This window comes from Lathamus discolor, chromosome 13 (assembly GCF_037157495.1).
Source record: "Lathamus discolor isolate bLatDis1 chromosome 13, bLatDis1.hap1, whole genome shotgun sequence".
Classification (NCBI taxonomy): domain Eukaryota; kingdom Metazoa; phylum Chordata; class Aves; order Psittaciformes; family Psittacidae; genus Lathamus; species Lathamus discolor.
The window spans coordinates 574,008-602,005 of NC_088896.1; the positions used below are offsets into that span (position 1 = coordinate 574,008).

General features: G+C 47.8%; 1 protein-coding gene across 6 annotated transcripts; it reads right to left on the reverse strand.

Annotated features, from left to right (window-relative positions):
* Position 1: 1 nt before the first annotated feature.
* On the reverse strand, positions 2-27,997 carry MYO15B (myosin XVB). Of its 6 annotated transcripts, none has more exons than XM_065693665.1 (43): positions 27,896-27,997; positions 27,321-27,395; positions 25,718-25,775; positions 24,168-24,298; positions 23,964-24,059; positions 21,552-21,787; positions 21,291-21,469; positions 20,544-20,616; positions 19,904-20,101; positions 19,712-19,791; positions 19,437-19,534; positions 19,181-19,268; positions 17,657-17,767; positions 17,381-17,475; positions 16,557-16,796; positions 16,014-16,110; positions 15,565-15,705; positions 15,071-15,233; positions 14,854-14,944; positions 14,101-14,323; positions 12,430-12,545; positions 11,870-11,929; positions 11,559-11,634; positions 10,938-11,056; positions 10,567-10,685; positions 9,979-10,120; positions 9,735-9,846; positions 9,249-9,409; positions 8,869-8,981; positions 8,703-8,766; positions 8,397-8,469; positions 7,971-8,047; positions 7,534-7,610; positions 6,846-6,976; positions 6,157-6,251; positions 5,094-5,171; positions 4,680-4,788; positions 4,420-4,568; positions 3,878-4,005; positions 2,756-2,889; positions 2,166-2,299; positions 1,174-1,314; positions 2-940 (listed from the first exon to the last, which is right to left on the reverse strand). In XM_065693665.1, the coding sequence occupies exons 2-43, from the start codon at positions 27,321-27,323 to the stop codon at positions 863-865; spliced, it is 4,887 nt and encodes a 1,628-aa protein (XP_065549737.1). In that variant the 5' UTR covers positions 27,324-27,395; positions 27,896-27,997; the 3' UTR covers positions 2-862. The 6 variants fall into 6 exon arrangements, with proteins under 6 accessions (XP_065549737.1, XP_065549738.1, XP_065549736.1 ...); XM_065693666.1 differs by having other exon boundaries at positions 17,381-17,439; positions 27,321-27,398; XM_065693664.1 differs by having other exon boundaries at positions 27,321-27,398.
* Between the last annotated feature and the right edge of the window lies 1 nt (position 27,998).

The following is a 27,998-nucleotide window of genomic DNA, read 5'->3' on the forward strand; positions in this document are numbered from 1 at the left end:
CTTCGAAACATCTCCATGTGATCATTTTATTGCAGTCTCCTGAAGTTCACTATTCTGCGGTGCAGTGGGATAGCTGTAGCAATAAAATAAATTAAGCATTTTGTACAACCCAGGACACGTTCCTCTACTGGAGTAAAAGTTCCATTTGAAAATGCTTTTTCTCTGTGGGCATGGACCAGTCATTTCAGTATGATAGCTGTATGGACGTGACACTTCTTCATAGCAGAGGGGAACAGGAATAGAATTGTCAATAAGAAATTAATCAAGAATAAACTTTCTTATCATTGCATCTCAATCTGTGCTGCAGCATGCGTTAATTGTATATTAACAGTGACATGGTTTGCAATTATGATGCTTTCTACAAGCTCCTGCTTCACAAACCCTGCTATAGAGCCTCTTGCATATCAATACAAAGAACAAGCTGGCCTATGGAAAACGCCAGTGCAGTCATGTCATAGGCTCAGCTGTGCATTAGGAGACATAAATCTACAGCAAGCATCAGTTTTTGCTCTTGTTAATTAATTGGGAAAAAAGAGGAGTTCTACACTCTTCCAGGCAATTACTTGTATCTGCTCAGCTGCTCAGATTAAAACAGGCTATGGAAGAGCAGTGGTGTGGAAAGGGTGTCTTTGTGGTTTGGTTAGCCACCGCACATACTGCTTCAAGGGAGAGGACTTGAGGACTGAATGGCAGGTCAGGAGGGGTGAGGTTATGGTCCAGTTCATGAGCAAACATGGTGGTGGCAGTCTTAGAAAGCAGCTGTCTGAGGTTGCAGGTGTCTTTTGGAAGAGTCCCCTCCAGATGACAGGGCAGGAAACATTGAACAAGCTCAAAGGACAGAAAACAGTGCTGTTGTTCTTAGTCATTCTCCTCTTAGGCTGTAGTGATGCAACTCTGTTTTATCCAGGATGACAACAATTGTGTGATACATTTCTTTAGCCTGTCAAAACACAAATCAGTATCAGTCATTCTCTAACCCAGAAATGTCTGCTTCTCGTAATTAAGTATTCCCATAAATCACTTTCCATAAGTAAACATCAGGTACATGTTGGGGCTAAGCTGCACTTTGGGACTTGGGAAATGCAGTGCCCTTTCCACCTCTGGGACAGAAGAGGCATAGCTGGACAGTGGAGGGCTATTTCTGAGTTGCTGTGAGGTCCAGGATGATCTCACCTGTGACAGTTCAAGCCACATAGTCTTGGGGCTAGCAGCTGAGCCATAGTTCAGTTCTAAGCCAGGAAGCCCACCATCGGAGAGAGGCCTCAGAGTTCGCATCTTCTGCAGCTCTTTCAGTGGAATGACGCAGGAGACTGCCTGGGTGTGAAGAAAAGCCACAGCCCACCCTCAGATACAGTCCTTACAAGTAAAACCATCTGATTCTCCCTAAGGAGGGTTCACCTCAAGAGCCTATTGGAAGATGAGACAAGGACTGGAGCAGAGGGCAGTCCTGCAAGACTGGGACAAGCAGGAAAGGGACCTAGACTTGGTTTTACTGTGAATCATGCTCTGAGCCCCCAGCATAAGGAGGCCACAAAGGTGTTCTGAGGGCTGGAGCAGCTCTGCTCTGGAGCCAGGCTGAGAGAGCTGGGCTGGGGCAGCCTGGAGAAGAGAAGGTTCCTTAAGGGGAGACCTGAGAGCAGCTCCAGTGCCTAAAGGGGCTGCAGGAAACCTGGAGAGGGGCTTTGGACAAGGGCCTGTAGGGACAGGCCAAGGGGAATGGCTTTAACCTGTCGGAGGGGAGATTGAGATGAGCTCTTAGGCAGAAGCTCTTCCCTGTGAGGGTGCTGAGGCGCTGGCACAGGGTGCCCAGAGAAGCTGTGGCTGCCCCATCCCTGGCAGTGCTCAAGGCCAGGCTGGACACAGGGGCTTGGAGCAAGCTGCTCCAGTGGAAGGGGTCCCTGCCCATAGCAGGGGTTGGAGCTGGATGAGCTTTAAGGACCCTTCCAATACAAACCAGTCTGGGATTCTATGATCATTGTACTTTCAAAAGAGGATATGGCATTAGTAACTGTTCCACCATTCATTACTCATTTTGGGCTAGGGCTGTTAGTGTGGCTGTGATACAGGTAAATACAGTCTCTCCCTGCACAAGTTCTTCTAAAAGTCAAAATTAACATCTGACAGACATCAAGGTCTGGACTCTGTGGAGGAATTCTCTAGCATACCTGGCTGGTCTTATCTACCACAATGATCTCCTCTTTATTCACGCCAAAGAAACAGGGCACAGAGATTGTGTCATCGCTGACTCTCTCGACAAAGTAGATGGTATAGCCAAAGAAAGGCAATTTCATCACATGTTCTGTAAGAAAGCAATAAGTAGCTTTCAGGCAGCAGCTTCCAGGCAGCAATCCACTGCACTAACCTTAGGTGGTCAAAAGCTGCAAGTGTTCCCAAGCATTGCTGCATTAAAAAGTGAGATTGACAGCTTCCCTCCGTTCCCCTCAGCTGCTGATACTCAATTCTCAACAGCCTGCAAGGGTGTCCCGTTCTTTCCCTACCAGAAAACAGATATGCATCCAAAATATTAATTAAAACACAATTTGTACAGAGCTCTAAAATCTATTGCAAACAAATCTACAAGAAGTAGAACTTCTAACTGCGATCACCATGCTTGGAACAAGTGCTAGTCTGCAGGGGGAAGCTGTCATAGTCCATTCCAGGCTTCAAAGATCCTCACCAACCTCATGAGCTGTCCCAAAAGTGTATTCAGAGCAGCTTACATCAAGATCTTGAACAGATCTGGGTATCTCCTCACCTATGAACTGGATTTTTGCATCCACTGGCGGGAGGGGCTGCCTGGTTCTCAGCAGCATGTCAACTTGGTTTTGCAGAACCTCCGGACTGATGTAGGACTGCAGGGTCTTTGGTGTGTATTCCTTCAGCTCTTCCCTGTGCCAGCAAGCAGATGCTAATTCACCCCCTGCCCAGCTAAAATCGAAGGATCACCAGGGGGATTAAGGAGAGGGAAGGGATGTGGCAACAATTTTCAATTGCATGGCTGGGGGCATGGGTGGAGGGAGAGGGGAGGAGCAGAACAGATCGTATCTGCATTGGATAACATGTAAGGGAACATCAGAGACAGTGAGCCTAGCACTTCCCACAGAGCAGACAGCTATGCACTACAGACTAACTAGCACATTAAGAAACAAGTCCTTCCTTTCTGGAATCAACAGGAGCTCTTCAAGCAAGGACTGCAGCATAGAATAACACCACGGGTGTTTCTTAGGCAATCTCAGCTGAACACCACCTTACTCAAGCCCTGTCTTGCTCCTGTGCATCCAAAGCACTACAGAGAGCAGAGTTCCCCATGCCCAGCAGGGTTATGTCATTACCCCCTGCTGGTGGTGCTCTAAGGAGATCTGGTGTAGACATTACCTTGACTTTGAGTCAAAGTGCTTAAGGATACAGGAAGGAAGGATCATGAAAACACAGCTCAGGACTGCAGGACAGACACTTTCCAGTGCCCAGGGACATTTTCATTCCCATTAGGCAGCGCACTGCAGATTTCAGGTGCCCCAGGTTGGTAACTCTGGCACTTGTGAGAAATAACAAAGGAGCATTCATCCCTGCACTGCCTCCTTGGTATTACAAACACATGGCAATCAAAAGAAATGTCCATGGAACCCTCATAACCCTCAGCTTGGGGGTAGCCACAAAAAGAAATGTGCATGAGAGACAGCACTGAGAGTGGGAGCAGGAGGTAAACTTCCCTGACTAATGGCAGGAGTCAGTCACTAAAGTGACATTAATTAGTAGGTTATGTTCTCCAGAACTGTCCCTTCCTTAATTATCCAGAGAATACTTTCAGGCACCCACTCCTAACCCCTATTATGCCAACAGCCACTAGAGATAAAGACCCACCCTGCAACAGACATACCTGGAGAGAACAGAGTTCTGCTGCTCTGGTTTGGCCCAGTGCTGGAGCATTGTCAAAATGCCCACCTGCATCTCCATTTCTTTACTACAGCTCAAAAGCATCCTCCCATTCAGGTAATCCCACTGCATCTGAGAGACAGCACAGAAGAGAGGCCTTTGTTAAAGCTGCCAGAAGGTATAGGCAGGTCTGGGCAGTGCCAGGCTGCAGAGACCTGCATCCTGCCTTGATGGCAGCACATCCAGCTCAGGCTGGTAACACAAAAGCTAAGGCTTTCTGGGCTCAGGAAGAGCATGCAGAACTGCACAATCCTTGTCTGGAATAGCATAGCTCATAGGCTAGGGCTACAGGCACATTGCCTTCCTTGCATCCAGAGCTTCAGTTAATGGTCATTCCCAGAAACAGCATACACAGCCCATCAGCCAAAGCCCTCCTGCTTCTTCAGCCCTTTTGGGACATTCCCAAGGGCCCGGTCACTAATGCTGTCCCTGCTAGGGAGCCTTGCGAGGGAGGTTCCTGGTGCACACACTGGTCTTGCTGCTTACCTGTCCATAATGGACATCTGTATAAATGTTGTTCTCAAAGTGCAGAGGTGTCCTCCAGAGGAGCCTGCGTAAAGTCACAGTGACCAAACTGTCCTCCAGCAGGTAATCATGAAGATACTCCTCCAGTCTTATCGGCCTCACCATTTTATCTACATGTTTACACAGAGAGAGGGTCACTCATGGTGTGGTGACAGTACCCATGGTTCTCCCTGTTAGAGAAACTGCTGTAAGAAAGAAGCCAGATGCTCATCTCTACTTGCCGAGATTATTGTTGTCACTCCTGCTGGCAAAAAGAACAAATTCTTGTATCTCTTCCTGTTCACCTGCCCCCATCTGCTCACAGATCTCCTGCAAGAGCTCCTTGGCCACCTGAAACAATGAAAGAAGCAAAAAACTCCTATGGCTGGGCAAGCCAAATGCAGCCCCAGAGCAGTTAGACATCCTGGGCCTGTTGGAGAGCAGCAGTATGGCTCTGGCCACTGCACAAAGAAGTGAGTGGCATGAGGCACTGTGCAGGCCCTGCAGAGAGAGGCAGCTCCAGGGATTCTTAGGAAGTAAATAAGAAACTATCACAGCACTTTGGGAAGTGCAGGCCAAGGTTTTGACAGATAAAGGAGTTCCCTCCTGTGGCTCAAAGTCCAGATCAACAAAGAAATTCAAAGCAGAAAACTCACAGTGAATGTCTTGATCCTGGTGAGGTATTCCACACCTCCAGGCAGCAGGACCACCAGCCGGCGGGCACCGCGCCCCTTCTGCAAAGGACGGTCTTTAGGCAGCAAGACATGTAGGATCCCATCAGCCCCACAATTGTTTCACTATCTTCCTCCTCATCTCAGCCTTCTACTGCCCATATCCCTGCTATTCTATGGCATTGCACTTCCCAATCCCCTTAGAGACACACACTTTATTTCCTCTCTTGGAACACAAACCACTGCTGCAAAACTGCCCATGGCACCTCCTGGGAATCATAGAAACAACCAGGTTGGAAATGCCCTTCAAGCTCATCCAGTCCAACCGTTCCCAACGCTTGCCAAGGCCACCACTGACCCCTGGCACTGAGGCCTCGTCTCCACAGTGTGTGAACACCTTCAGGGCCGGTGCCTGCAGCCCTGCCCTGGGCAGCCTGTTCCAATGCCTGAGCACCCTCTGGGGCAGGAATTGTTCCTCAGCTCCATTGAAACCTGCCCTGGGGCAGCTTGAGGCCGGTTCCTCTTGTCCCATCCCTTGTTCCTCGGGAGCAGAGCCCAGCCCCTCCTGGCTCCATCCTCCTGTCAGGCACTTGTAGGGAGCCATCAGGTCCCCCCTGAGCCTTCTCTTCTCCATCTGAACCCCCCAGGTCCCTCAGCCGTTCCCCATCACACTTGGGCTCCAGGCCCTGCACCAGCTCCATTCCCTTCTCTGGCCCCGCTCCAGCCCCTCAATGTCTCTCTTGCAGTGAGGGGCCCAGAGCTGAGCACAGGATCCAAGGTGCGGCCTCACCAGTGCCCAGTGCAGGGGCACAATCCCTGCCCTGGCCCTGCTGCCACACTGGTGCTGATCCAGGCCAGGATGCTGGGGGCTTCCTGGCTGCCTGGGCACAAGCTGCTCATGTTCAGCTCCATCAGCACCCCCAGGTCCTTTTCCGCTGAGCAGCTTTCCAGCCACTCTTCCCCAGGCTGGGAGTGTTGCAGGGGTTTCTTGTGGGAAGCCTTTGCCCTCCTTCTCTTCCCAGCACCCCACTTCTCTACCCCTCAATACCAGCAATGCCTCCATCTCCACAGGGAATGGAAGGTGGCGACGGCCCCCGTACATGAAATTTTTCCGCAGGTTGCTCTGACAGATCTTGGCTATTTCTGCAAGAAAAGGATAACGCTTCATGTGCTGAACCAGAGGATTAAGCATTGTCTTCTGTGGTGCTGGCTTATCCTGCCTGTGTTGAATTTAACTCAGGGCTGCTGCTAGGAGAGCAAAGAGACCTCATCTTCCACTCTGCCAGGATGCATCCAAATCATGAGGGACCAGCTCCAGACAGCCTCCAGAGCAGTAGAGTACAGAAGAATGACAGGATGGGAGAACTAGAACCTGTTCTCTGGCAAGATTTCAATCCAAACGCCTCCCAGCTGATGACTCTGGAAGACCACAGCCTGGCTTTCCCCCAGGGTCTAGGTGTCAAACTGGGCCTAAGCCACAGGGCTAAGCTGAGCTTCAGAGACACAGTTCTACCTTGCCTGGGTGAAGATGCAATGGAAGACTAGAGATACAAAGCAGACTCTTGCCTGCAGGCTGAGCTTCCTCAGTACCTGAGTCATGTCTCCTGCCTAACAGGCTAAGGGAGATTTTCTCATTGGACTGCGTCCCTGCCTGGGTCCTGTTTTCTTTCCTTGACTGCTCGGCCTTAGTAACAAGGGGACAGACATTTATTTTACAGGACACAGAAACAGCCATACCATGGTGTGTGCTAGATGGATCACTGCTGGCTAGCTGCAGAAACTTCATGGCATAGGGCATCAGGATGTTGGAAGGGAGGAAGTACCCAGTTAGCAGGTTTAGGAGCAACCAACCACGCAGCACGCTCTCCCTGCAGAACAGAAAGATCTATGGGCACCTTGGAACAGGACAATTCCTGCTCCAAGCAGCTCAAAGTGAGCCTCAGCCCTTCGGAACATCTATGGCAGGCGGCAGAAAATGAGGTAGTGGCTGTTGGTCAGTTTCCTTGTGCTGAGGAAGTGATTGACTCAGTTATTCTAACAGCAAACAAAGAAAGGGAATAGTCAAGGCTGTTCCAATGCTACTGCTGCCCTGTTGCAGGGAGGTGTGAGGGTCAAGCCAGTTCCTAACTATTGTATCAGTTCCCAAGGACTTTGACGAGGAAATCAGGGCTCTGAGCAGCACCATTACCAGGAGCTGCCAGCAATATTTATCAGTGCCCAGATATATTGGCAGACGGAGATATAAGGACAAATCTCCACTCAAGTGAAAGTGCCAAAGCTGGTGACTGGCTGCATTTCCTGAATGTTCAGCAAATCCCCAGCATCTGAACACCTGGAGACCACACTCCAGCAGTGGGCAGCCTGCCCCCGGCCCTGGTGTCTGTGAAACAAGGCAGACAGTTCTCCTGACAGCGCTTGTACTCACTGGTTAGGGTTGTGGGTGACCTGTTTGATGGCCTGGCAGTAGACCTCATCATGCAAGCTCTCCTTCTCCTTGCACAGCTGCATTCAGAGAGGAAAAGACAGCATCAGAGAGGCCTCAGATCATCTCTGTGCCCTTCATCTCTCAGCTTCAGAGCTCTGCCAATTTGGCTTAAAGCTTGGGCTTTGCAGCCTCTGGTCTCTGATGCTGTCTAGGCCCAGAGAAGAAGAGGCAAGCTGTGATCCCAGCTGTGATATCCCAGGCAGCAATATCCAGGGAAACCATTTACTTGCAACCCCTCTGCCCCATGGTTTTTAATCAGTCTCTCTGTTTCAGCTCCCTCTCTCATTTAGGAGATTGCATTATGGCTCTCCCTTTTCTCTCCCTTCCAAGCATTCCCACTGGTGCCTCAGTGCCTTGCCCGGGGAAAGATCACAAACCTGAAGGATTTCATAGATACATTCAACCTCATTCTGGTTCTTGAGTTTTGCTTGATCTCCCATGAACCGCATCAGAGCTGCAAGGCAAAGGCGGGCATTTAGGTCTAAGCAGAGGTGATCTTGCCATGGTGCAGGTAGTGGATTAGAAAGCTTTCCTGCTCTACAGGCTTTTCTGGGGCTTGCACTGGACATGTGAAGTCGGTGGGGCAGCACCTCAGGCAGTGTGTGTTCCTGGACACATTGCACTCAAGGCAAAGCACATTTGATGGGATGCTTTCAGCAGTTACTAGCTGCAGAAATGCTTTAGGAGGGACACTCCTCTCAACCTTTCCTTCCCCACTCCGGGCCCCATGATGCCTATGTGTGGCCCACCAAGGCCACCCTGCCTCCAGCCTCTCCAGTGTTGTGTCTTAGGGAGGTACTTACTCTTGAAGTTCTTTGCAGCAAGCTCACTGAGCTCTCTATCAGAGTACTGGAGCAAAGATTCCTGGATTGGGACCTGCAGGGCAGAATACAAGGGTAAACTGGGGAGGCAGATCACACAGAACTGTGCTGCAGGCTTCATGAAGACACAAGCTCCCAGTGTATTGCAGGCAGGACTCAAGAGTAGGAGGCACCTACACTTCTCTGCAGCCAAGGATCTGCCCTCTGCGCTTTTGTCGTGGGGACAAAGCTAGAGGCAATGCTGGAGCTGGGATTCTGACTGTAGCCATGGAGAAAGACTGGGCTCACCTTGGTGTGCTGGACCAGGTCAGTTATACTCTTCTTTTCAGCAGCCATCCCCTTCAGTCCCTGCCTAGACAGAGGAGAGGGAACGTGTAATCCAAGAAATACCCCCAGAAGTGGCTTGGTTGTTCAGACAGGTATGCCTGTTCTGGAAGGATGACAGCCTACTCACATGGACTGAGCCTCTCGGAAGTAGGTTGTGGCAAAGTCAAGCATGGTATAACGATCACCAGCAGCAACTAACATGATGCTGTCAGGTTCTGATGCTAGGCTAGGAGCAGAACTCTGTAGAGACAAGCACCAAATCCACCCTAAAAAGTTAGCTGAGGAACTGCAGTGCTTATTCTCCTCAACTGCAGCACTGGGAAGGCCTTGTCTGTGTTTAGTGCCTCCCCCTCCAACTGTAATAGTATTTGAGTGTCTCCATCTCCAAGGATTAAATAGTCTTCCCTCCAGCCTTCGAGGCCAGATGCTACAAGGACCACAGACCAAACCTGGCACCTCCCACAGCATCTGGCTGTATCCCCTAGAAGTTCCCCAAAAACAACTCACCTCCCTGCTGGTGTTCCTGCTCTCTGAGGAATACTTCATGCTCTTCCACAGCCCTCCATGTCTGTCCATGCTGGTGCTGAGGTAATCAGGTGCTGCAGCCAATTGCACCAGGCTGGTAGGAAAAATACCACAGCGGCCGCCGGTGGAGCCAAACTGCCAGCCTGCAGAAACAGTGGAGGAAGAGTCAGGAGTCACAGCAGCTACAAAGAGAAACAAGCAGTGAAGCATTCTGCTGGCAAAGAAGAGCATCAGACTGACCAGGGTTTCCCACAGCCTAAGATAACATTCCTCATAACTATGGCAGCTGGAACAAGGAGGGTTGTGATTAGAGAATGGCAGAACTAAGGCTGACTGTGCCAGTCCTTAACAGTCTGCTTTCCTCTGATTTACTTGACAGCAGCACATAGAGCTTCTCAGCACCATGGGTCCAACAGGCCCTTGAACCCAGTTCCCACCTTTCCTGCCAATCTCGACAAACTCCCTCACCTGGCTCCATGCCTTGCATGGGCAGTAACTCAATGAGGTCACCCTTCTTGAAGCTAAGAAGGCTCTTGTCATCCACAATGTAGCTGCGCAGAGCAATGACATAGTTGGTATCCTGGGGAAAAAGCAATGAGGTCAAATCTCATCCCCAGGATGTGAAGGACTCAGACCATGTCATCCCGTGGACTGTGTCAGGTCCATGTGGGAAACCACCTTAATTCCCTATGCACCACAGCTGCTCCCTCACCTGCCTCAGCTCCTGCATGAATTGTTCCACCAAGGCCTTGATGTGCGCAGCCTTTGGAGAGTGCAAGAAGAGCTGCTCTGTCTTCAGAGAGAACACCAGGGTATTGCTGCCCTTCAGTTCCACTGACATCACATCTGCAAAGCTGAGAACACAGCCAGCATGCTCAGACTCCTGCCAGAGCTAGGGATGCAGATCATGGAGGTGGGAGTTCGCTCCGAGGACTGAGAATGGAGACAGGCCTCAGCATGCTCCCAGGGTAGCCTTTCACCACTAGTGTATTACAGAAATAGGACCATAGGCTGCTCATGGCTTTCACTGTATTACTCTGACCTTCATTCCAGGCATGGAGCTGACTGTGCACACCCAGCAGTCACTTATTGTAAGTAAAGCATAAAATAGGAAGGAAAGGGAAAAGCCAAACTCATTAGAAGGAGAGTCAGTGAGTCACAACTGGCCTAGGACATTCCTATAATATACAGCACAAACAGGGAATTTTCAGTTGACCTGTTCAATTTGCCCCCTAACACTCTGAAAGCATCCTGCAAGTGACAAATTATCCTCCTGCAGCAACCAGTGCCTTTTGCTCACCAGTAGCTGCAAAGAATCTTCAGGTGCTCAGGATTATAGCCAGCTGCTTTCATCAACTTCAGCAACCGTATGCCCCGGTGAGAAACACCTAGGATCTGGACATCACTTCCATTTTCACCCTGTAAGGAAAGTGCAGGAGAGCATCAAAGGCTCCATCCCATATGGACAGGATGCAGTAGGGGAAGAAGATGCTGCCACATGTATCACAAAGGAAGCCCTGGGATGACAGTGGTGTCAAACCCATCAAAGTACAGAAGGCACAGAAGAATGAGTGATGTGTGGCCAGGCAGGAAGACAGAAAGAGATCCTGGGTGAATTACAGCCCCACAGCTAAAGTAAGCCCAGGGTCTGGTGAGAAGACCAAAACTCACATGAACTGGGAAAAGGCGGGAGAAATAGTTAGCCCAGTTATCCCGAGCAGCCAGTACAATCCTCTTTTTTATCCCATCCTCCTGAATGGACTGGACATCATTGCCAACCTGGAACTCCACTGTCAGTGATACAGAGCAGATACTTTCTCAGTAAGACAAAGATGCCAAGTCTCTCTCTGCCCAGGGACTCATTCCCACCAGCCCCCCCTTGGTGATTACAGCAAATGACGTGCAGAGGTGAAAAGTTACTACATTGCTTGCACACATCAGTCTACTACTAGTTTCTCACGCCTTCTCCATGAAGCTCCTGTCAAAGAAGACAACTGTGTTTTGAGACAACTCAAAATCCCATCCGTGGGCCTCAGCTCCTTCTCCCCACAATAAACACATCAGAAATAAGTTTTGCTGGCTCTGAGAAATTTCAGGGCCATTTTCTGGCCATTTGGAATTAAACAAACATTCCTACACTGCACTACACAGCACACAAAAATGTGCTTTCTTGCTTCAGTGACAAACATTTCCCCTCTGCCCTAAGTCCTGCCTGAAAGGGCTTGGAGGCAAGTTTCCCATTTCAAACCAAAAGCTGGTAATGGGCACAGGAATGATGGGGCTGTTAATTACTCAGCAGATCTTTCATCTTGCGCTTCTCTTCCCTGGAGATGCGAAAACAGGAATCAGAGAAGGTGTCACGTATGATCTGCAAAGCAAGGAAACAGAGAGGCTTCTGCTGAAAAGGCCACATCTGGTTGTCTTGGAGCATCTGAGGCTGTTAAACAATTTCAGAGAGGAGTGAACAGGGCTTGACTGGATGGACCTGGAGAAGGGACTAACACCAGTAGAGATGCTGAAGAGATGGCAACACATGCAATGTATTTATGGAGTCTTTCGACACCAGAGAGACAACAGGCCTTGAGTCACACAGCAGTACATACCTGTTCACACAGCAGGTTCAGACAGTAAGGGTGACTGAAGTTTTCTTTGGGGTAAAACACCTACAAGAGTTGGATAAAGACAACAGTGGTGTTACAGATGTTTACAGATGTTGCAGAAATAGCTTCCCAGAGAAAAGCAAGTTCATCTCCAAGGACAGGCAGGGAAGACATGCTGAATGTGAACAGGAGGGCCAGGAGTGGAAGACCAGTAATAAAGTGGTGAAACCCTTGGATGTACCCTGGTCAGTTCAGTGCACCCTCCAATACTTGATTTTAAACTTATTTGTACTATTTTAACAGGAAAACACCAGGTAACAACAGATTTACTTTACTTGTAGATTTCTTGGTGCTTTGCAGAAGAAGAAAAGGACAGGTAGGGAAACTGAGACACAGGAGTCAGTAAGGCAGAGCAGGACCCATCCCCTATGAGATCCCCATGCTTCTGACTCCTGTCTCTGTGCTCTTATCTCACACTGGGTGCCTGTGACAAAAAATTATTTTAACCAAATGTGGGACCAGTTTCCTCCCCCCATAGCCAGCCCTCAGCTAGTGAATTGTACCTCTTTGCGCAGAAAGATTTTCCAGGCTGGCTTGACATATGAAAAGCTGACACTGCTGGTGAGCTTGTACAGCTGAGTCTTGATACCATCATCTTCTGATACTGTTACAGCAGAGTCTGTGTGAGAAAAAAGAGCCATGAAGATGGGATTTTCTGACCACAGAAAATCCCATCCACCTGCCAGAGATATACCAAGTGAAAAGGAACAGAGCCTTATGCCTGAGGATTACTGGTAGGAACCCTCTTGAAGGTCAGTGAGCAGCTAATGTGAATGCATGCACAAAACAGACACCATGTGAGTACCAGCATTTCTGATAGCATGTATACTTGCTGTATAAGCCACAAAGTTCAGTTTATAATAGAAATACTCCAGAGACAGGGAGCAAACAGCATCTCAGGCAAAATACTACCCCTGTGCTTAAGGCTGAGGATGCAAGTTTCACTTTATGTCATTATAAAAAGGCTGTGAAAGGTTTCAAAAGGACATAAAAGTTCTCCTCTGAGCTTGCAGACTGTAAGGTTCTGGTTCAAGGCATGCAGGACTTGCAGTGGATTTTCTCTCTGAAGGAGAGCTGTTAAAGACAGGCTCAGTTTGAAGGCAACCATTCAAAGGCATTGCTTTCTGAGGTAGGAATGTCTTCATTTAAGCACTTCCAACTTTTAAAATTTCAGAGGTCCTAGCCAAGAAACTAGTAGATCCCACTATTATGCAGCAGCAGTTCAGCTGCTTCTATATCCCTATTCAAAAGCAGGTAGGAATTTTTCAGGCTAATCCAGTTACTTTGATTTCCTTTCACAGGACTTCGTAAAGAAACATTTTCTAAAACAGACAAGGAATGAATCAGGGAAAGTCTTTAACACCAGGGAAACTGCTGCAGGGTGGAGTTCTTCAGTAATGTGTTTGGCTGACTCTTCCTTGCACATTATAAAATGTGATGCTGATGAGAGTTTTAAACAGCTTGAAATACATTGGTACATGTATCCGAAATAGCAGGAAAATATAAAATTAATTATGGCTCCAGGTTCCCACTGAAATTCAGAGGCAAAACCGAAGACTGAATAACACTGTCAAATTACTGCTGAGAAGCATTAGCAATGGCATTTTTCAGGTGGGCAATATCCAGACCCCTCATGTGACTTTATGGTCAATGTCTAAGGCCTTCTGGACTCTGATTTGTCCTCAGAACACTTCCTCATTCCTCAGCCTGTCTGTAAGGACCTTCCAGAGGCTCTAGAAGGTAAAACAACACCTAGATTCCAATTCCTCCCTAGTCTAAAGTTCATGTGTTGAACTGCAGCTTTGATAAAGTAATTGTGCTTCAGGTAAGCAATAAAATATATTGAGAAGTGGACCTTGATACAGCTGTAGCCTGAAGGCCTTTTCTGGTTTGAGTTGCATTTTTCAGAGAAGCCCAGCCCCCTGCTTTGTCGTCTGTGCCTGATATCCTGCACAGCGCAGGGAAGAAAAGGAACAGTTTGAGCTGGGAAGTGCCATGCTGATTACTGGGCCAGACTGGAACTGTGACAGTCTCTGATTTCAGACACCCCACTCAGTCTTCAGGCAGCTCCCCCATGACAGAACATGTGCTGAGACTCTGCCGGGCCACTGGGCTGATTGCGAGCACATTCCCTCCCTGCTACTAAATGACACTTGGGTGAAGTCAATACTCACTCTTCCCTGTGGATTCCTGCCAGCCTGGGTTCTCAGGCAAGAGAGGAGAAGGCAATGGTGGGGGAAGAGGGGGAGCAGGAGGGGCCTGGGAACCTGGTGGGGTACTCCCCTGGCTGAAGACAGAGAGGAGAGGCAACTGCTTCTCCTTGATAGAGCTGGAAGCTGAGCCAGGCTTGGGCTTGGGAGGTGGAGGTGGTCTCTTCTCTTGTGGCAGTGGAGATGGCTGCAAGACAGCAAAACCATGTGACCTAGTAATTCTGTGCATTACTGTGCTGTCCTTCTAAATCATCTCTAGGGCAGCAGTTCAACCCTGGAAGAAAGATCTGTGTGAGCAGGACCTTTACATCAACATACCATCTACAAACAGAGGAAGATCAATCAAATCTAGGTGCAGAGAACCAAGTATTTGAGATTAAAGCCTCCAGTTAAGGAGGCGAAAAAAGACATTAATGAGCCAAGACCTTGGTGCCAAATGTGGGGAACATGAGTTGCTTGCTTCCAAATAGACTTTAAACATACCACAGTAGAACTCGCAGCTCCAGGAGCCTTTCCTTCATTACCTCAAGCAACTTTACAGATTTAAACCCAGTTTAGGGTGGCAGCACTGCAGTAAGAACTCACAGCTCTCTAGTAACCTAAGAAGACATTACCTGGCTGATGCTGCACTATGAGATAGCTCCCAACTTTTTGGAGACTGGATATACAGACTCTCTTTGCTGAGCTCTTAAGGTGACCAGAGAGAGAAGAACTCACTGATTTGGGAGATGGGAGGTTCATCATTCCCAGCTTGGCCAGAGCCTCATTTTTGGGGTCGTTCTTCTTCATAAATGGCTTAGATACTCTCCTGGAAGGAAATGAGGAAGACAGTTACAGGGGCTGCAGAGGGTTTGGGGCCACAATGGAGCCATGTGGCAGTGGGATATAATCCCACTCATCTCCTTCCTATGTGCTGGGTGGATCCTGCTCTCACCTGACAGGCTCAATGGGCTGGGGCTCCGGGGCTGGCCGGCTCTGGTACATTCTGATGATGTTGCGGATCTCCCGGCTGGGTGCAGGCCGCAACTCACGGCCAGAAGCCTTCACTACTGGTGGCTCCTTCTTTACTTTTGGTGTCTGGATTTTTGGCTTTGGCTCTGGAGGTGGCAAAAGTGGAGCAGAAACTGTTGGGGATAACAGCTTTAACCAACAGACCAGCAAAAACACAGGAAAAATGCCTTTATCTTATTTGAAGCTCCCTCTCTTACAACCGAAAGCTGACTGGTCATGGCCTTGAGCTGCCTTGATCCTTTGGAACTTTGGGATCCCACTTCCCAAAGCTCAGAGTCTTGTCTCTCTCCTCTCCAGTCAAGACGTAGATTCCCAGATGAGCCAGATCCTTTCCTCCTCTGGCTATATCCTGGCCTGATGCTTCTGGAAAGTTTCCGCTTGTCAGCTTGCCTGGATCTCCACTGCACAGCATCTTACCTGCCTCTGTTTTAGGGCCAGGCTTCTCTTCTTTCCTCTTCTCCTGCTCCTCTTCCTTCTCCTTCTGCTTTGGCTGGGGATTTGCTGGAGGGGTCCAGGTTTTGGAAGGACTGACTTTCTTCACACGGATCTGTTGCTCTCCTACATAGAAAGGGGGGATCTGAGTTAATTAAACCTGCAGCCAAAACCTAGTACTGATGGCATAGTTCCCACCTTTCATTAGTCAGCAGATGCCTAGAAGCAAAGGGGGGTGTGGCAGTCACAAACCCAAAAACCTCTAGAAAACTGGCCACACAGCACCTCACACTCTGAATTGTAGCCAGCTGAACAGGCACGCGAAACTCCTGCCGCACTCAGCACCAGCAGCTCCCGCTGTGTTCCGCACAGGGAGAAAGGAATTCCTTGTTATGCTACAGATGAGTAAAATTCCCAGAGTGGTAGATGCTCACCCATTTTCTGAAAATAGTCTCTTTTCTGCTGGAAGGTTTCCCGAGGATAGTCATCATCTTCACTGCTGGAGAACTGGTCTTCCATGTAGTCACAAACCTGCAAGCAGTTCACAACATGGTTAGTCAGCGCTAGCCAGGAGATACCTCCATAGTGCCCTTAAGGTCAGAGGTGAGCAAGATCTGATCTAGAACTCCCCATCTGGGTCTGTCCCAAGAAATCAGTCTCTGACCCAAGGAATCACCAACTAAGTCCAGAGAAAGAGGAGCATGTTAGAGGCCCAAGACAGCTTGCCGGAAGATAAAGAACTTAGAGTGATGAATTTGGGGAATTAACTGGCCAACACTGCAGCCAAACCAAGGGTACCAAGGTTTGATCCTGTGTCTTAAAGACTCAGCAAGCAGAGTCTGAGAGGCCTCAGTATGATAGGTAAGCATAGCTCTGCTTTGCTCTCTGCCAAACCACTGCCACACTGGAAAGGAAGCAGAGCAAACACAAATCATAAAATTCAAACCAATTTCATCACTACAGTTTGTTTCTCATACCAGTTCTTCTGCCTTAGCTGGTGGCTCCGGAGCCTTTGGTGGTGGAGCAGCATTTTGGCTGCTGGGAGGCTTCTTAGGTTTTGGGAAAGTGGCTGGGGCTGGGGCTGAGGCTGGATCTGGGGCTTGGGCTTGTGGTGAACTTGAGATTCTTGGCCTTGATTTCTCAAGAGACTGACGCCACTGCTGCTGTTGCTGCTGCTGTTGGGAAATGCTCATGGCTTGAAGGGTCATCTGCTGGGCCTGGAGGAAAGAATTGCAACATCCATGAGCTCTAAGCTGCACAAAACCACCAGCTATCAGTCTGACTGTCCCATTCTTTCACTGGTAACCACAGAACAGCTACATAGTCAACCGTGTTTCCCAGTATTATGGACAAGGCATGGCCAGGGAGTCTGCTCTCACCTAGCCAAGTATTCAGAGCTCCTAAGAACACCCCAAAGACTCAGCTATCAGTGAGATCGGCCTGGGACTCCTACTCACTCACAAGGCTATGTAGAGAAAGCAGAACACTGCAGATCTGCATCTGTAGCAAATCCCAGCTTAAAAATGCATGGGAATTACAGCTGAGGCTTCTAGGGGCCTTCTGTTGTCCCTGCTCACATATGGTACCTCAGTGTCTCCAGGTACACAGTGTCAAAAAGGGGGTTCTCAGTTTTCAGTCTTAAATCATCCCAACTTTATATAGCTAACCCCCAGCACATGAGCAGAGTGTTACAGGGCTCTAAGGCAGGAGGAGAGCATGGTGACCCTTTTCCCAGCACATTCACCAGTACATTTTCCTGCCCCCACTTCTGGCCCTCTCCCAGCCAGCCCCTTCCACTCACCATGAGCATTGCTTGCTGGTTGATAAAGGCTTGCTGTTGTGCTGCTAACTGATTGGGATCTACAGATGGAACCACAGGCTGGGGCATAACTATGGCTGTGGAAGACACACACATCTGCAAAAGCCCACAGGCGATCATTCCCCACAGTGGCTGAGCATCAGCCCAGAGCTGAGTGTTCATTGTGCACTGACTGACATTTGAATGCACAAGGCCCCATTACAACACCCACCCTTCCATCTCTTACCCTGTACAGTTACTGAAACACTGTATTTTTACCTGGCATAGGTGCAATCCCAGCAGCTGCTGGCATCATAGGCATGGCTGCTGGCATCCCCATCATGGAAGGCATGGGCTGGTAAACTGGTGTTTGGGTCACTCCAGAAAAGCCTCAATGCAAAAGACCATAAGCACAGTGCTTTTGGGGAATAGCAGGTGAGAAAGCCCTGATCAGTCCTGCAGAGCACATCACACAGGCAAGAGTGCCTCTTGTTCTCTCCCCATGCACTAACTACTGGGACATTTGAATGGTTTAGCTCTTCACACACAGCTGGACACATCAAAACTCAGGCGGAAAAAGGAAACCAAAAAGAAACATGTGGCCTGCCAGAATTTACAATAGCAGCTTTGCAGTCTCTGCCTCTGCAGCCTAGATTAGGACACCACCATCTTTCACGACTAAGTATGTAAATAACTCCTGCCTATGTATGATTATAGCTAAGGGTTTCTCTTGAGGGATAGGCAAATATCTCTGGGACTGCCACATCCATATCAGACACTTTGCACCATGTAGCAAGGACAAATGAACAGTAAACTGTGGCCTGGGTGGCATTGTGTATCATGTGAAGGAACAGTGGTGAGAAAGGAATTCCTCTGCTCTCAGCAGTCAAGCCCAACATGGGGCCACAAAACAGAAATCCCATTGAGGGCAAAGCCAGCTGAAGAAGGGACATAGAGATTAGTCTTAGGAGTGAGTCAGCACACAGCACAGGTCTACTGAATCATGATGTCCTTGCCAGTGAGCATGGCCCAGAATGCCACAGAGAGATCTTCACATTCCTCGTTGATCTAAGTAGCTATGAGTGACAACCTGGTCTCAGGCTGGTGATCTGTAATAGAGCTTGTCATGCCCCAGAACCTTTGCAATAGCCAAAACCAGTCCCAGTCTCAGTAATGATCAGAACACGACATTGCCCATCTTCCTGAAATCACTGGCTGTGCTCCTACATGTGCAGATTTCACAGTGCTATTAATATCTTGGTGTTTGACTTCACCCTACTGAAAACACCTGAGTCTTAGCACCACAGAAATGAGGAAAAGTAAAGAAACCAAACACACAAACCAGAACCTCTGTAGAGTTCAAGACTTACTAACTTAAGGAATAACTAGAGATGATGGGAAAGCCTATAAGGAAGCAATAAGATCAAAACATTCCCTGAGAAAGGGAGCAACTACTTTGTGAATGCACAAGGTGAATAGAAGGTGAATACAGGATGTAAGAGTATTGGCCTTGGGAAGAGGTGGCCTGAGCTAGAAACAAGCTACCTGTTGCTTTGACCCCAAGACCAACTAGAGAGAAAAATTAAAAGCAGAAAAAGCTGGTACCCTTACCTAGCACCTTCTCCAAAGCATCTGTCTTGAGCACCTGGTGGTGAGGAGTGCAACTTCTAATGACCTACATTAATGACCCATGCTCTTCATTAATCACCTGAGCCCATGCAATATTAGCATTTAAGAGACTGCCTCACTTGTGCTCACTGAAGTCCCACAGGTGTTCCCAGCTGTCCCCATCCCCTTACAGACCTGCAGAAGGAAAGATTCCTCTCTGTGTGGGTCCAATCTTCCCACCTCCTTTCATGCGTCCAGTCAGAATCTCCCTGTTCTCCATATCCTGCATCAAGACAAGACAGTTATCTGAGCTTGGAGAGATGGACTTCACAGAGAGACAGCCAGCATATCTCAGCTGTGCAGAGGCAGAGCAAATAGGCAGAGGGATGCCTGAGGGAGACATAGGGACAGGAATGCCTCAGAAAGTAAGAGGGAACATCGAGGGACTTACTAGCGATCTGGAGCCTTGCTGCAGGACAGTGCTGAAGAGATCATCCACGTAGTGATCCAAGCCTACAGGGGTCCTCAGGTCATCTCTGAATCTTGGATCTAAGAGCGGAGAGAAGTCTGGTGACAAGGCAGGTAAGGAACATTCCCCTGCCTTCAGTCCCTGTTAGACAGTCATGTTTTGGAGTGTAGACCTTCCTTGCTCTACATCAAGAAGAATCACCCTCTGCTCTGATCTGACCCTTCAAGTGCCATCTGAAGTCCCAGGCAAGAGCTTACCTGGATGGAGACTGTTGAATTCTGGAGGCATGCTAGGTGGTGGGAAGGTAGGTGCCTGGATGCCTGGAGCAGGAGGGATTCTGTTGAAGAGGAAAATGACATGACAACAGCACAGAGGACAGTGCTGACAGAAAGACAAGCCACTTGGTGACAGGGCCACAGGTGATGGGACAGGAGCATTAGGTGACTTACAAAGCCAGGTCAGAGTTCTGGAGGAAGCTTCTGTCCCTTTCACGAGTGATGGGGTACTCAGCTGAGGACTGAGAGGGGCTGCTGGGCTCCTCCATCTCTCCAATGAGGTCCAGCACAAAGTCACAGCCCAGCAGGTCCTGCCATGTGTTGCCAGTAAACATGGAGATAGACCACCCTCGAGACTTCTTATCACAGCCCCTGGTAACAGGGAAAGCAAGGAGAGAAAAGGTGTTCAGGTAGGCAGGGAAAGAGAGAGAAAGGAAAACAACGGATTCAGTTTCTTCTTGCCTTGTCTATCCTGGCTCAAGTTGTTATGTTTTAAGGTGTGAATTAACTATTAAGTGTCCAGGGCCAGGAAAAAACTAGAATTACTCAAAATACAGCCTCTATTTTTCTTTCTTCCATTTTTTTCTCTGAAGCTGCTCTGACAGATCATGCCAGTGATAGTTCTAAAGAGACCTGCAGCTTATGCACACAGATGGAAGGGTGAAGGGGAGATGACAAGCTGGAGTGGGTAAAAGTGTGGCTATTCCACAGCTAACCATTTAAATTCTAGCCTTCAGCCCTGACCAGTCTGAACCTTAGAAGCAGTGACAGCCTCTTTCACACCCCCAGATCTTCTCCCATCCTCTGGCAGTACCTTGCACTCAGGACCCAGCCTGCATACTGCTCCCCAGTCATCCAGGACTCCACCTCAGCTGAGAACTTCTCCTCTAGCACAGAAAAGAAAGTTAGTACACACAGCCTGCCCAGCAGGACCCAAAGCAACACCTAAGCTCAGCAGCACATAAGCAAAGCCCAGCTGGTGTCCTGAATGGGGGCCACAGGAGTACGGAAAACACATGGAGGCTCTAAATGAGCACATTTACATCCAAAATGACCGTTTGATGGCACAGGTTAGCATTTCCAACCTGACAGTTAAAAATTCTTGTAGTGTCCTGGTTCACTTTGGCCACCAAGGAGCCAGAGTAGGGATATTCTACATTCAGTTCACAGAGATCACTCAAGAGGCAGCATAAGCCACATGTGAGAAGGGAGAAAGGCGGAAAGACCGTGTGACAAAGGCAGCAGTTGCTGCTGTGCAGTAGAAGATAACAGGAAAACTAGACTCAGAGAGATACACAACCAGAACAGCCCTCTGTTAAGATGGGCACAAACTCAAAGGAATCTCATCCCTCAGCCTGAGTAGGTCTCACCAGGCCCAGACTTTGTGAGTTTTGAGTCTAGATTCAGATGCTTGTACTCCCGCTGGCTGTACCAGGCAGAAGCAATCGGTGTTCTGCTCCCACTTCACAAAGCTGAGGGAAGGATTTCCCGAGTGCTCATTTCTGCACTGGGAAAGTCTGTAGGGCCTAGAAGATAACGGAAGGGCAGAAGCATGAGTTACCATTAAAGGTATGAACATCCAGCACCATCTTCCCCTTCCTCTGGTTCGCAATCCACTCCAGCTGAGTGGGAGGGTAGGCCCGAGAGACTGTAGCATCTGCCTCTGTGAACTGTGCTGCTGTCAAGATCTTGCGCTGGCAGACAGCATTGTAGCCCTCCATGCCATGATCTGACACAAATCTAGGACAAGACAACTGCATTTAGCACACTGCTCATCTCTCAACCTTACTGAAAGATTAGCCAGGTCTTTTCTCCTCCTTACTTCAGCAGTGGCTTCTCCAATGTTGGGGAAGGAGCAAAGCAGCTCAGCAAAGTTGCCATCAGGACCCATGCTCGCTGGCTGCACTCCATGTCTGGGTTTTTCCATGTCTGGGCAACCACCTGACTGAAGATTTCATTGCGCAGAGCCACATTATTCAAACCTTTCCCAGCAATGTAGTTGCCCAGAAGCACCTCCTGCCAGCGATGGAGATTCCTGTCACCAATGAACCGCAAAATCTAGAAGTATCCAGGGGAAAAAAAGAGAGAGCTCTGGCTGTAAACCTCTGTCACAAACTGTGTTGTAAGGTGACATATTCAGTTCCTAATTGGGTTGTAGATACAGGGTGTTTGTGAGCCTAAGAAGAGCAGCCAACACTCAGATTGAGATCTGAGTTTTTCTCAGGTTTTGTGCATCACCCAAGTTTTGGGAATCTGAGGGCAACGTTCATAGAGATTGGACCCTAATTAGAAGTCAGGCTGACTTCAGCCTCTTCTTAGATATGCCTCTGACTCAGAATTTGTTCTTCGGCAAAATACTTCCCCTTCTTTAGGCAGAGTTCAAGTACAAAAGCAAGTTACTGTAGGCTCTTTGTTACTGTGTCTGAGCCCACTGGCTGCCTAGCTGTGAAAATATGTAAAAGAAGTTGATGCTTAGCTGAGCTTTGTGAAAAGCTGAGAGAGCCAGACATGAAGAAACACTAACAACTGAATGTTGAAATGACTTTGGTGTAGTTAATATTATACCAAATGGTATGAGATGTGGCATCTCAAAAGACTCAAGCAATGATTCATCTTCTTGCCTATGCATATCAGCATCTTAGAATCTTTTGTAATCTATATTTCTCACCCTTCGGACAGAGTAATTTCTTTCACCTCATTACGTCATTAGATTTTTATTTATTTATTTATTTATTTATTTTCCCAAAATGTGCCATAGACAGCTTTGGAAAGAACACTTATGATGATGGCCTATCTTTTTCTCAGAGAACAACACTTTTTAAAAGAGTTAGTAACCCAATGGTAGTAATTTAATGGTAGTAATCATGTCAGGGATCCACTGAGAAAAGCAGGAGATGGTGGTTGTTTAATTCACATGGAATTCTTTGTATTATAGCCCTTGACAAAGAAACAGCTATTTTATTCTTTTTATTAGCAATGGATAAAAATTATCTTCAATCTTCAGGTAAAATAAGAGTAGTCTGCTTAAACATAGTCCTGTTCACGAGATTTCATTGAAGCTTGTGCGCTTCTATAATTACGATCATTAGGACAAAACAAGAGACTGGGTTTAGGTATTACCTTTCCTAATGTGCTGATTTGAATTACGCGTAATTGTCAAAAGGATTGCCAGATTCACTTAGAAATCATCTGAAGTTTCATTCTGTTTTCACAGTCACCATTACAATTTTTAAGCAGAAATGTGTGTTTCAGAGAGATATGACCAACCCTCTCACGCAAACACTACAGCATTAGGGTGTGGTTACAGGTGTAGCTCTCCTCATGACATAGTCCCTGCCTGTTTCCAGCCTTTATACAACAGTTCATTGTCCCTTGTTGTGTACTGTCACAACTGCCTAGCTGAGATACAAGCACCATGTTTACTATAAGACACATCATGGAAAAGATCTGCGTTAAATTTAGCTTTTTATGACCGACAGATAAAAAAAGTGTTCGAGAAGACAGATATCTCTTATACTCTCAATGCTACTGAATCTGGAATATTGGGAAACTAAGGCTTAGCACTCTAATTCCTGTATGTTCTGCCAAATTCTGAGGCTAGCTCACCAGGCAATTCACTTTGATCCTGCAGACCTGTGGCTGGTCTATGCCTCAGCAAGAACACAGCAACCCTAAGTGACTGACTGATCTTTGCCAGACTGCTCCAGTGCTCAGAAGAGCAATTCATTCTGCTCTCCTCACACACCATAACTGTAGCCACCACCAGCATCTTGATGTGTAATGGCTTCAAAACATTGTCTTACGTCCACCTGTTCTTCAACAAGGCCCTTATCAAAATCTATCAGAATCTATCTAATATCTATCCTATCCAGTATCTATGCTATCAAAGGAAGGGTAAAGCTCATCCAGCTCCAACCCCTGCCACGGGCAGGGACCCCTTCCACTGGAGCAGCTTGCTCCAAGCCCCTGTGTCCAACCTGGCCTTGAGCACTGCCAGGGATGGGGCAGCCACAGCTTCTCTGGGCACCCTGTGCCAGCGCCTCAGCACCCTCACAGGGAAGAGCTTCTGCCTAAGAGCTCATCTCAGTCTCCCCTCGGGCAGGTTAAAGCCATTCCCTACAGGCCCTTGTCCAAAGCCCCTTTCCAGGTCTTTTGTTGGCCCCTTTAGGTATTGGAAGACTGTTAAAAGGTCTCCCATGAGCCTTCTCTTCTGGCTGAGCAAAATGTCTCTTACCAGTTTGTTGATCTCAAGCGCACTCTCCTGATACTCAGGATCCAGATGGGTTAAGGGGTGCTGCAGGGGCTGGCCAGGGGGTGGGAAATCTGTCTTCTACAAAGAAACAAAAAGACAGAAGTGCAGAGTTTGTTCCTGGTGTTGCTAGAACTCGTGTGTCTCCCCGGTGAGGAAGCAATGAAGAAATACAGAAAAAGTTCCCACCTGGAAGTATGACTTAATGAAGGAGGAGAAAGGATAGCTGTTGATGGTTGGTGGGAGAGAAAGATCATCTTTGACCTTGATTTCAGGAGACAATGCCTCAGTTATCTGGTTGGCTTGTGCTCGGTACTGACCTGCCAGAGAAAGAGCTCCTGTGTTGTGGCATTTGGAAAGGCAGCCAGAGCTCGCCATGCAGCACATGGCTAACATGCATCTAACCTTGTGCAAGCACCTGTACCAGGCCCCTGGCTCCAGACTAACCCAGTCCACCCTTGATGCCTCAGACCCCCAGGCAGGCACAGCTTCACTTCCTTGAGACTACAAGGCCTAACTTCAGGAGAGCTTTTACAGCTCTGATCTTTCAGTCTTATCTCTGGGTAACACCCAGAGGGCAGTCAGCGCCTGCAGTTTCAATTCTGTTATTCTTGAGTTTACAACTCAAGAAAAACTGAGCCTATGCAGAGATACTGCTGACAACTGTTCAGTCAACGAGTAAATGAGAGGTCTTCATGCTGAGGCAGTGTATAAGGGGCTTATCATGGATATAGAGGAGCAAATGCCTTCCTAAATGGAGGGACTTTTCAGTGCTGCACAGCTTCTGTGCATTTCTCAGTCTCCAAACCAATGTGTCCCCCTGATGCTGTCCTCCTCTCCACTCTTTACATCCCATCTGCTTTCATTTTCAGCAGTTTTAGTGTGCTTTTTTGCCTGAGCTACTCTTGGTAACATGCTTACAAAATCAGCTGGCAGTCCCTAGAGGGGTATGCCTTGAAGGATGTGGTATTTGGGTATCCACCAAAGTCTGCTCCAATTGACAAGACTCTTCTGCCCGATTGTGTCTTTTACTGTGCTATACAGAAGGCCAGAGACACAGCTGTCATTCTGTTAGATGCTATCCTAACATAAAAAGGCAGATACTGCCTCAACCTATGTGGAACTCAAAGACACAGGTTGTGCAGAGTTACAGGGGAAACAAAACTGCAAATAATTTAATGCTCAAGAGCAGGTCAACAACTTGGGAAATTATTTCAGTTAGTGGTATTCTGGCAACCTGAAAACAAACAAAAATACTTTCCATCCCCAGTAAAATATTTCCTTTGGTTGTTACATCTTAAGTGGTTGCCTCGTTTCTACCTACTTCTATGTTTAAAAGTAGTTACTTTTGAAGAAGTAATTTTGAATGAAAACCCAAAAATGTTTCTTCGACAGTGCTAAAATTGTACTTTTGACTTCTTCACCTTCAGACCAATGGCAATCACTGTCATCAATTCTACCAGCACGGTTCATAAGACGAGCCAAAAAGGTAACAGAAATATTAAATTTTAATCTGGAGTTCTGTTCACTGGCCCAAGCTGCTTTTCCACCCTGTGGTGTTGGGAAACAATATATTCAACACCATTTGCCTTTAACATATTTGCACTGCAATAATGGTAACTCAGGTACCACGCAGGTGACAGGCAGGAGGTAGAACAAGCACATACTTAACTGCTAGAAAACAAGGAAATAATCTAAAACAGTGCAGGAAAGGGAGGGAAGGAGGGAGGATTCCTCACCTTCAGCTACCTGCAGGAGGGCAGCAAGCTCTGCAGGGATCTCCAGAAGCCCCACATCCTGTACAGAGAATGAGCAAATCAGTCACTGGGGTGCCAGTGAAACAGCACGTGAACCCTGAGTTCTGTTGAGACTGGGCAAAGCTGCCTTTGCTAAAGTGACCAGAACAAGTACTGAGCACCTGAGCAAAGCCAGTGATTTCCACCTATGCAACATTCAGAAACATTACAAATAGGGCAGTGTGTTAACATATAAATATATGACACGGGTCTGCAAAGGAGGGAAAGGTGAGTAATTTCTAAATAAATTAACTTCCCCAAGGGGAAATGATAGGAAAGTTTGCTTTCTTTGACTCATTTGGCTCTCTTTGATTCATCTCATTACTAGCAAGATTGACATATTGCGTAGAAGAGACTGCAGGTGGAGGGTAAGAGCCATTTCCTCCTGCTCTTTTTTTCTGCCATTTTTATTTTTCAGTCTTCAGGAGTGCTACAGCATAAATAAAGACCTGATTCTGATCTTTGGTGCACACCATTATTTTAGAGGTTCCTAAGGAAGCTCAGATCTGTACCTGAGTAAATCAAATGAGGAGCTGGCCAATGAGCCTTGATTTTTCACTGGGTTTCACCTTGCATGGTGCATGCATTTGTGCAAGGTAGGAAGTAAATTGGCCAGTGCAGCACAGTTCATCAGCACCAATGTCTGCGTATAACATCAGGGCATTTGAAATGGGCTCCTCAGATTAAGACACAAGGAAACCAAAACAAAGACACACAGCCTGAGATCTGGGGGTTTGGTTTTTGTGGATTTCAATATCTGCATAGTAAAGCCTTCCCTCACCAGTATACTATTTTGACATCACCACATAAACCCTCAGCAACGCCTAAAGACAGATTCACGGCTTTTTTGATCAGTTTAATTTTGCTTGTAAGAAGATACTTGACATTAAGTCTAGCTTTTCAATGGCGCATTCAGGAGATGAGCTTGTGACTATCCAGAGCCCTGGATTCACACCTGAGGAAGCAGGTAATATTGCAAGAACACCCAGTGCCAAGTATTCCCATTGTTGTTACTGATAAATCTAGGATTTAGAGTATGTCAGTTCACATTTCCTTGGTACACACATCATAGCAAATGTATGCCTGGTTTAAATATACAAATGATATTAGTTAGCAGTGATACTTATAGCAGTTGATACAGGTTAAACTTGTTATGAAGTCTTTAATGCCTCCCTTCCTCTAAAACACCTTTCATAGATATTTTTGTCCAGAACTCTCTCATCCCCACCCTTCACAGTAGAAGACGATTATCAAAACTAGTCTTCCTTCCAGCTCCAAAGACCAGGTCCAGGGCTGCAAACACAGTACTCTGCCTCAGGACCACTTTGTGATGCCTGACTATGCTCAAAGACTGGGAATCACTGAACTACGGAGATAGTTTTTATTAGAAGGCTCTTTATACCAGGCTAAGCCCTATTCTTGCTGCTAGGTTTCCAGCACACATGTGGGTTCTGTTCCCCAGCAAACATGGGCATAGGGGAGGGCAAACATTCTGAGTACCTGTCTTGGTCTATCTCCAACTCTCCATGACTCTTTGACAACTTACCATTCTTTGGTTGGGACAGTCCTCTGTGTCACCACTGGCCAGGGACCACCGCCTTTGTTTCCTTTCCTCTAATTCCTGCTGTTAGGAAGTGAAAATGAGATGGGGGGTGGGAAAAGATGTATATGAGGTCACTTGCAGCTACTTCTGGGAGCACACTCTGTGGATGGGTGAGCACTGGTGTCCTGCTCCAGCAGATAAAATGACAGAAGAGCTACAGGGCCTTCTTGGCACTCACCACAGTGTACCGAGAAGGGGATGCCCAGGCAAAGCCTTTCGCTTTGCTGAAACATCGCCTGCCCTGCACAACACGATTCAACAGCAAGAGCCCTCACCACATGCCCAGCATCTCTGCCACACCTTTCCTGCCTTGCCTAGCATTTGGTGTGTCTCAAGACAAAAGCACACAGAAGCTGTCAGAAACATTCACTTGCCTCTTCCATCATCCAAGAATATGGTAACGCAGCCCGGACATGGGTGGATGAACTTGCCCATGGGTATGGGAGTTACAGCCATGTCCAAGGCTATAACACCCTTATAGCTCTGCCCTTTCCTATCCCATCCCATGCCCTACTCACCTGATTCCTACTTCGAGATTAAAAAGGAGGGTCTCTGTCTCCCCTCTCTCTGTCCTGCTTGTCTATGTTGCAGAATGGTGTGACAGGATGGGAGGTTGTGAGG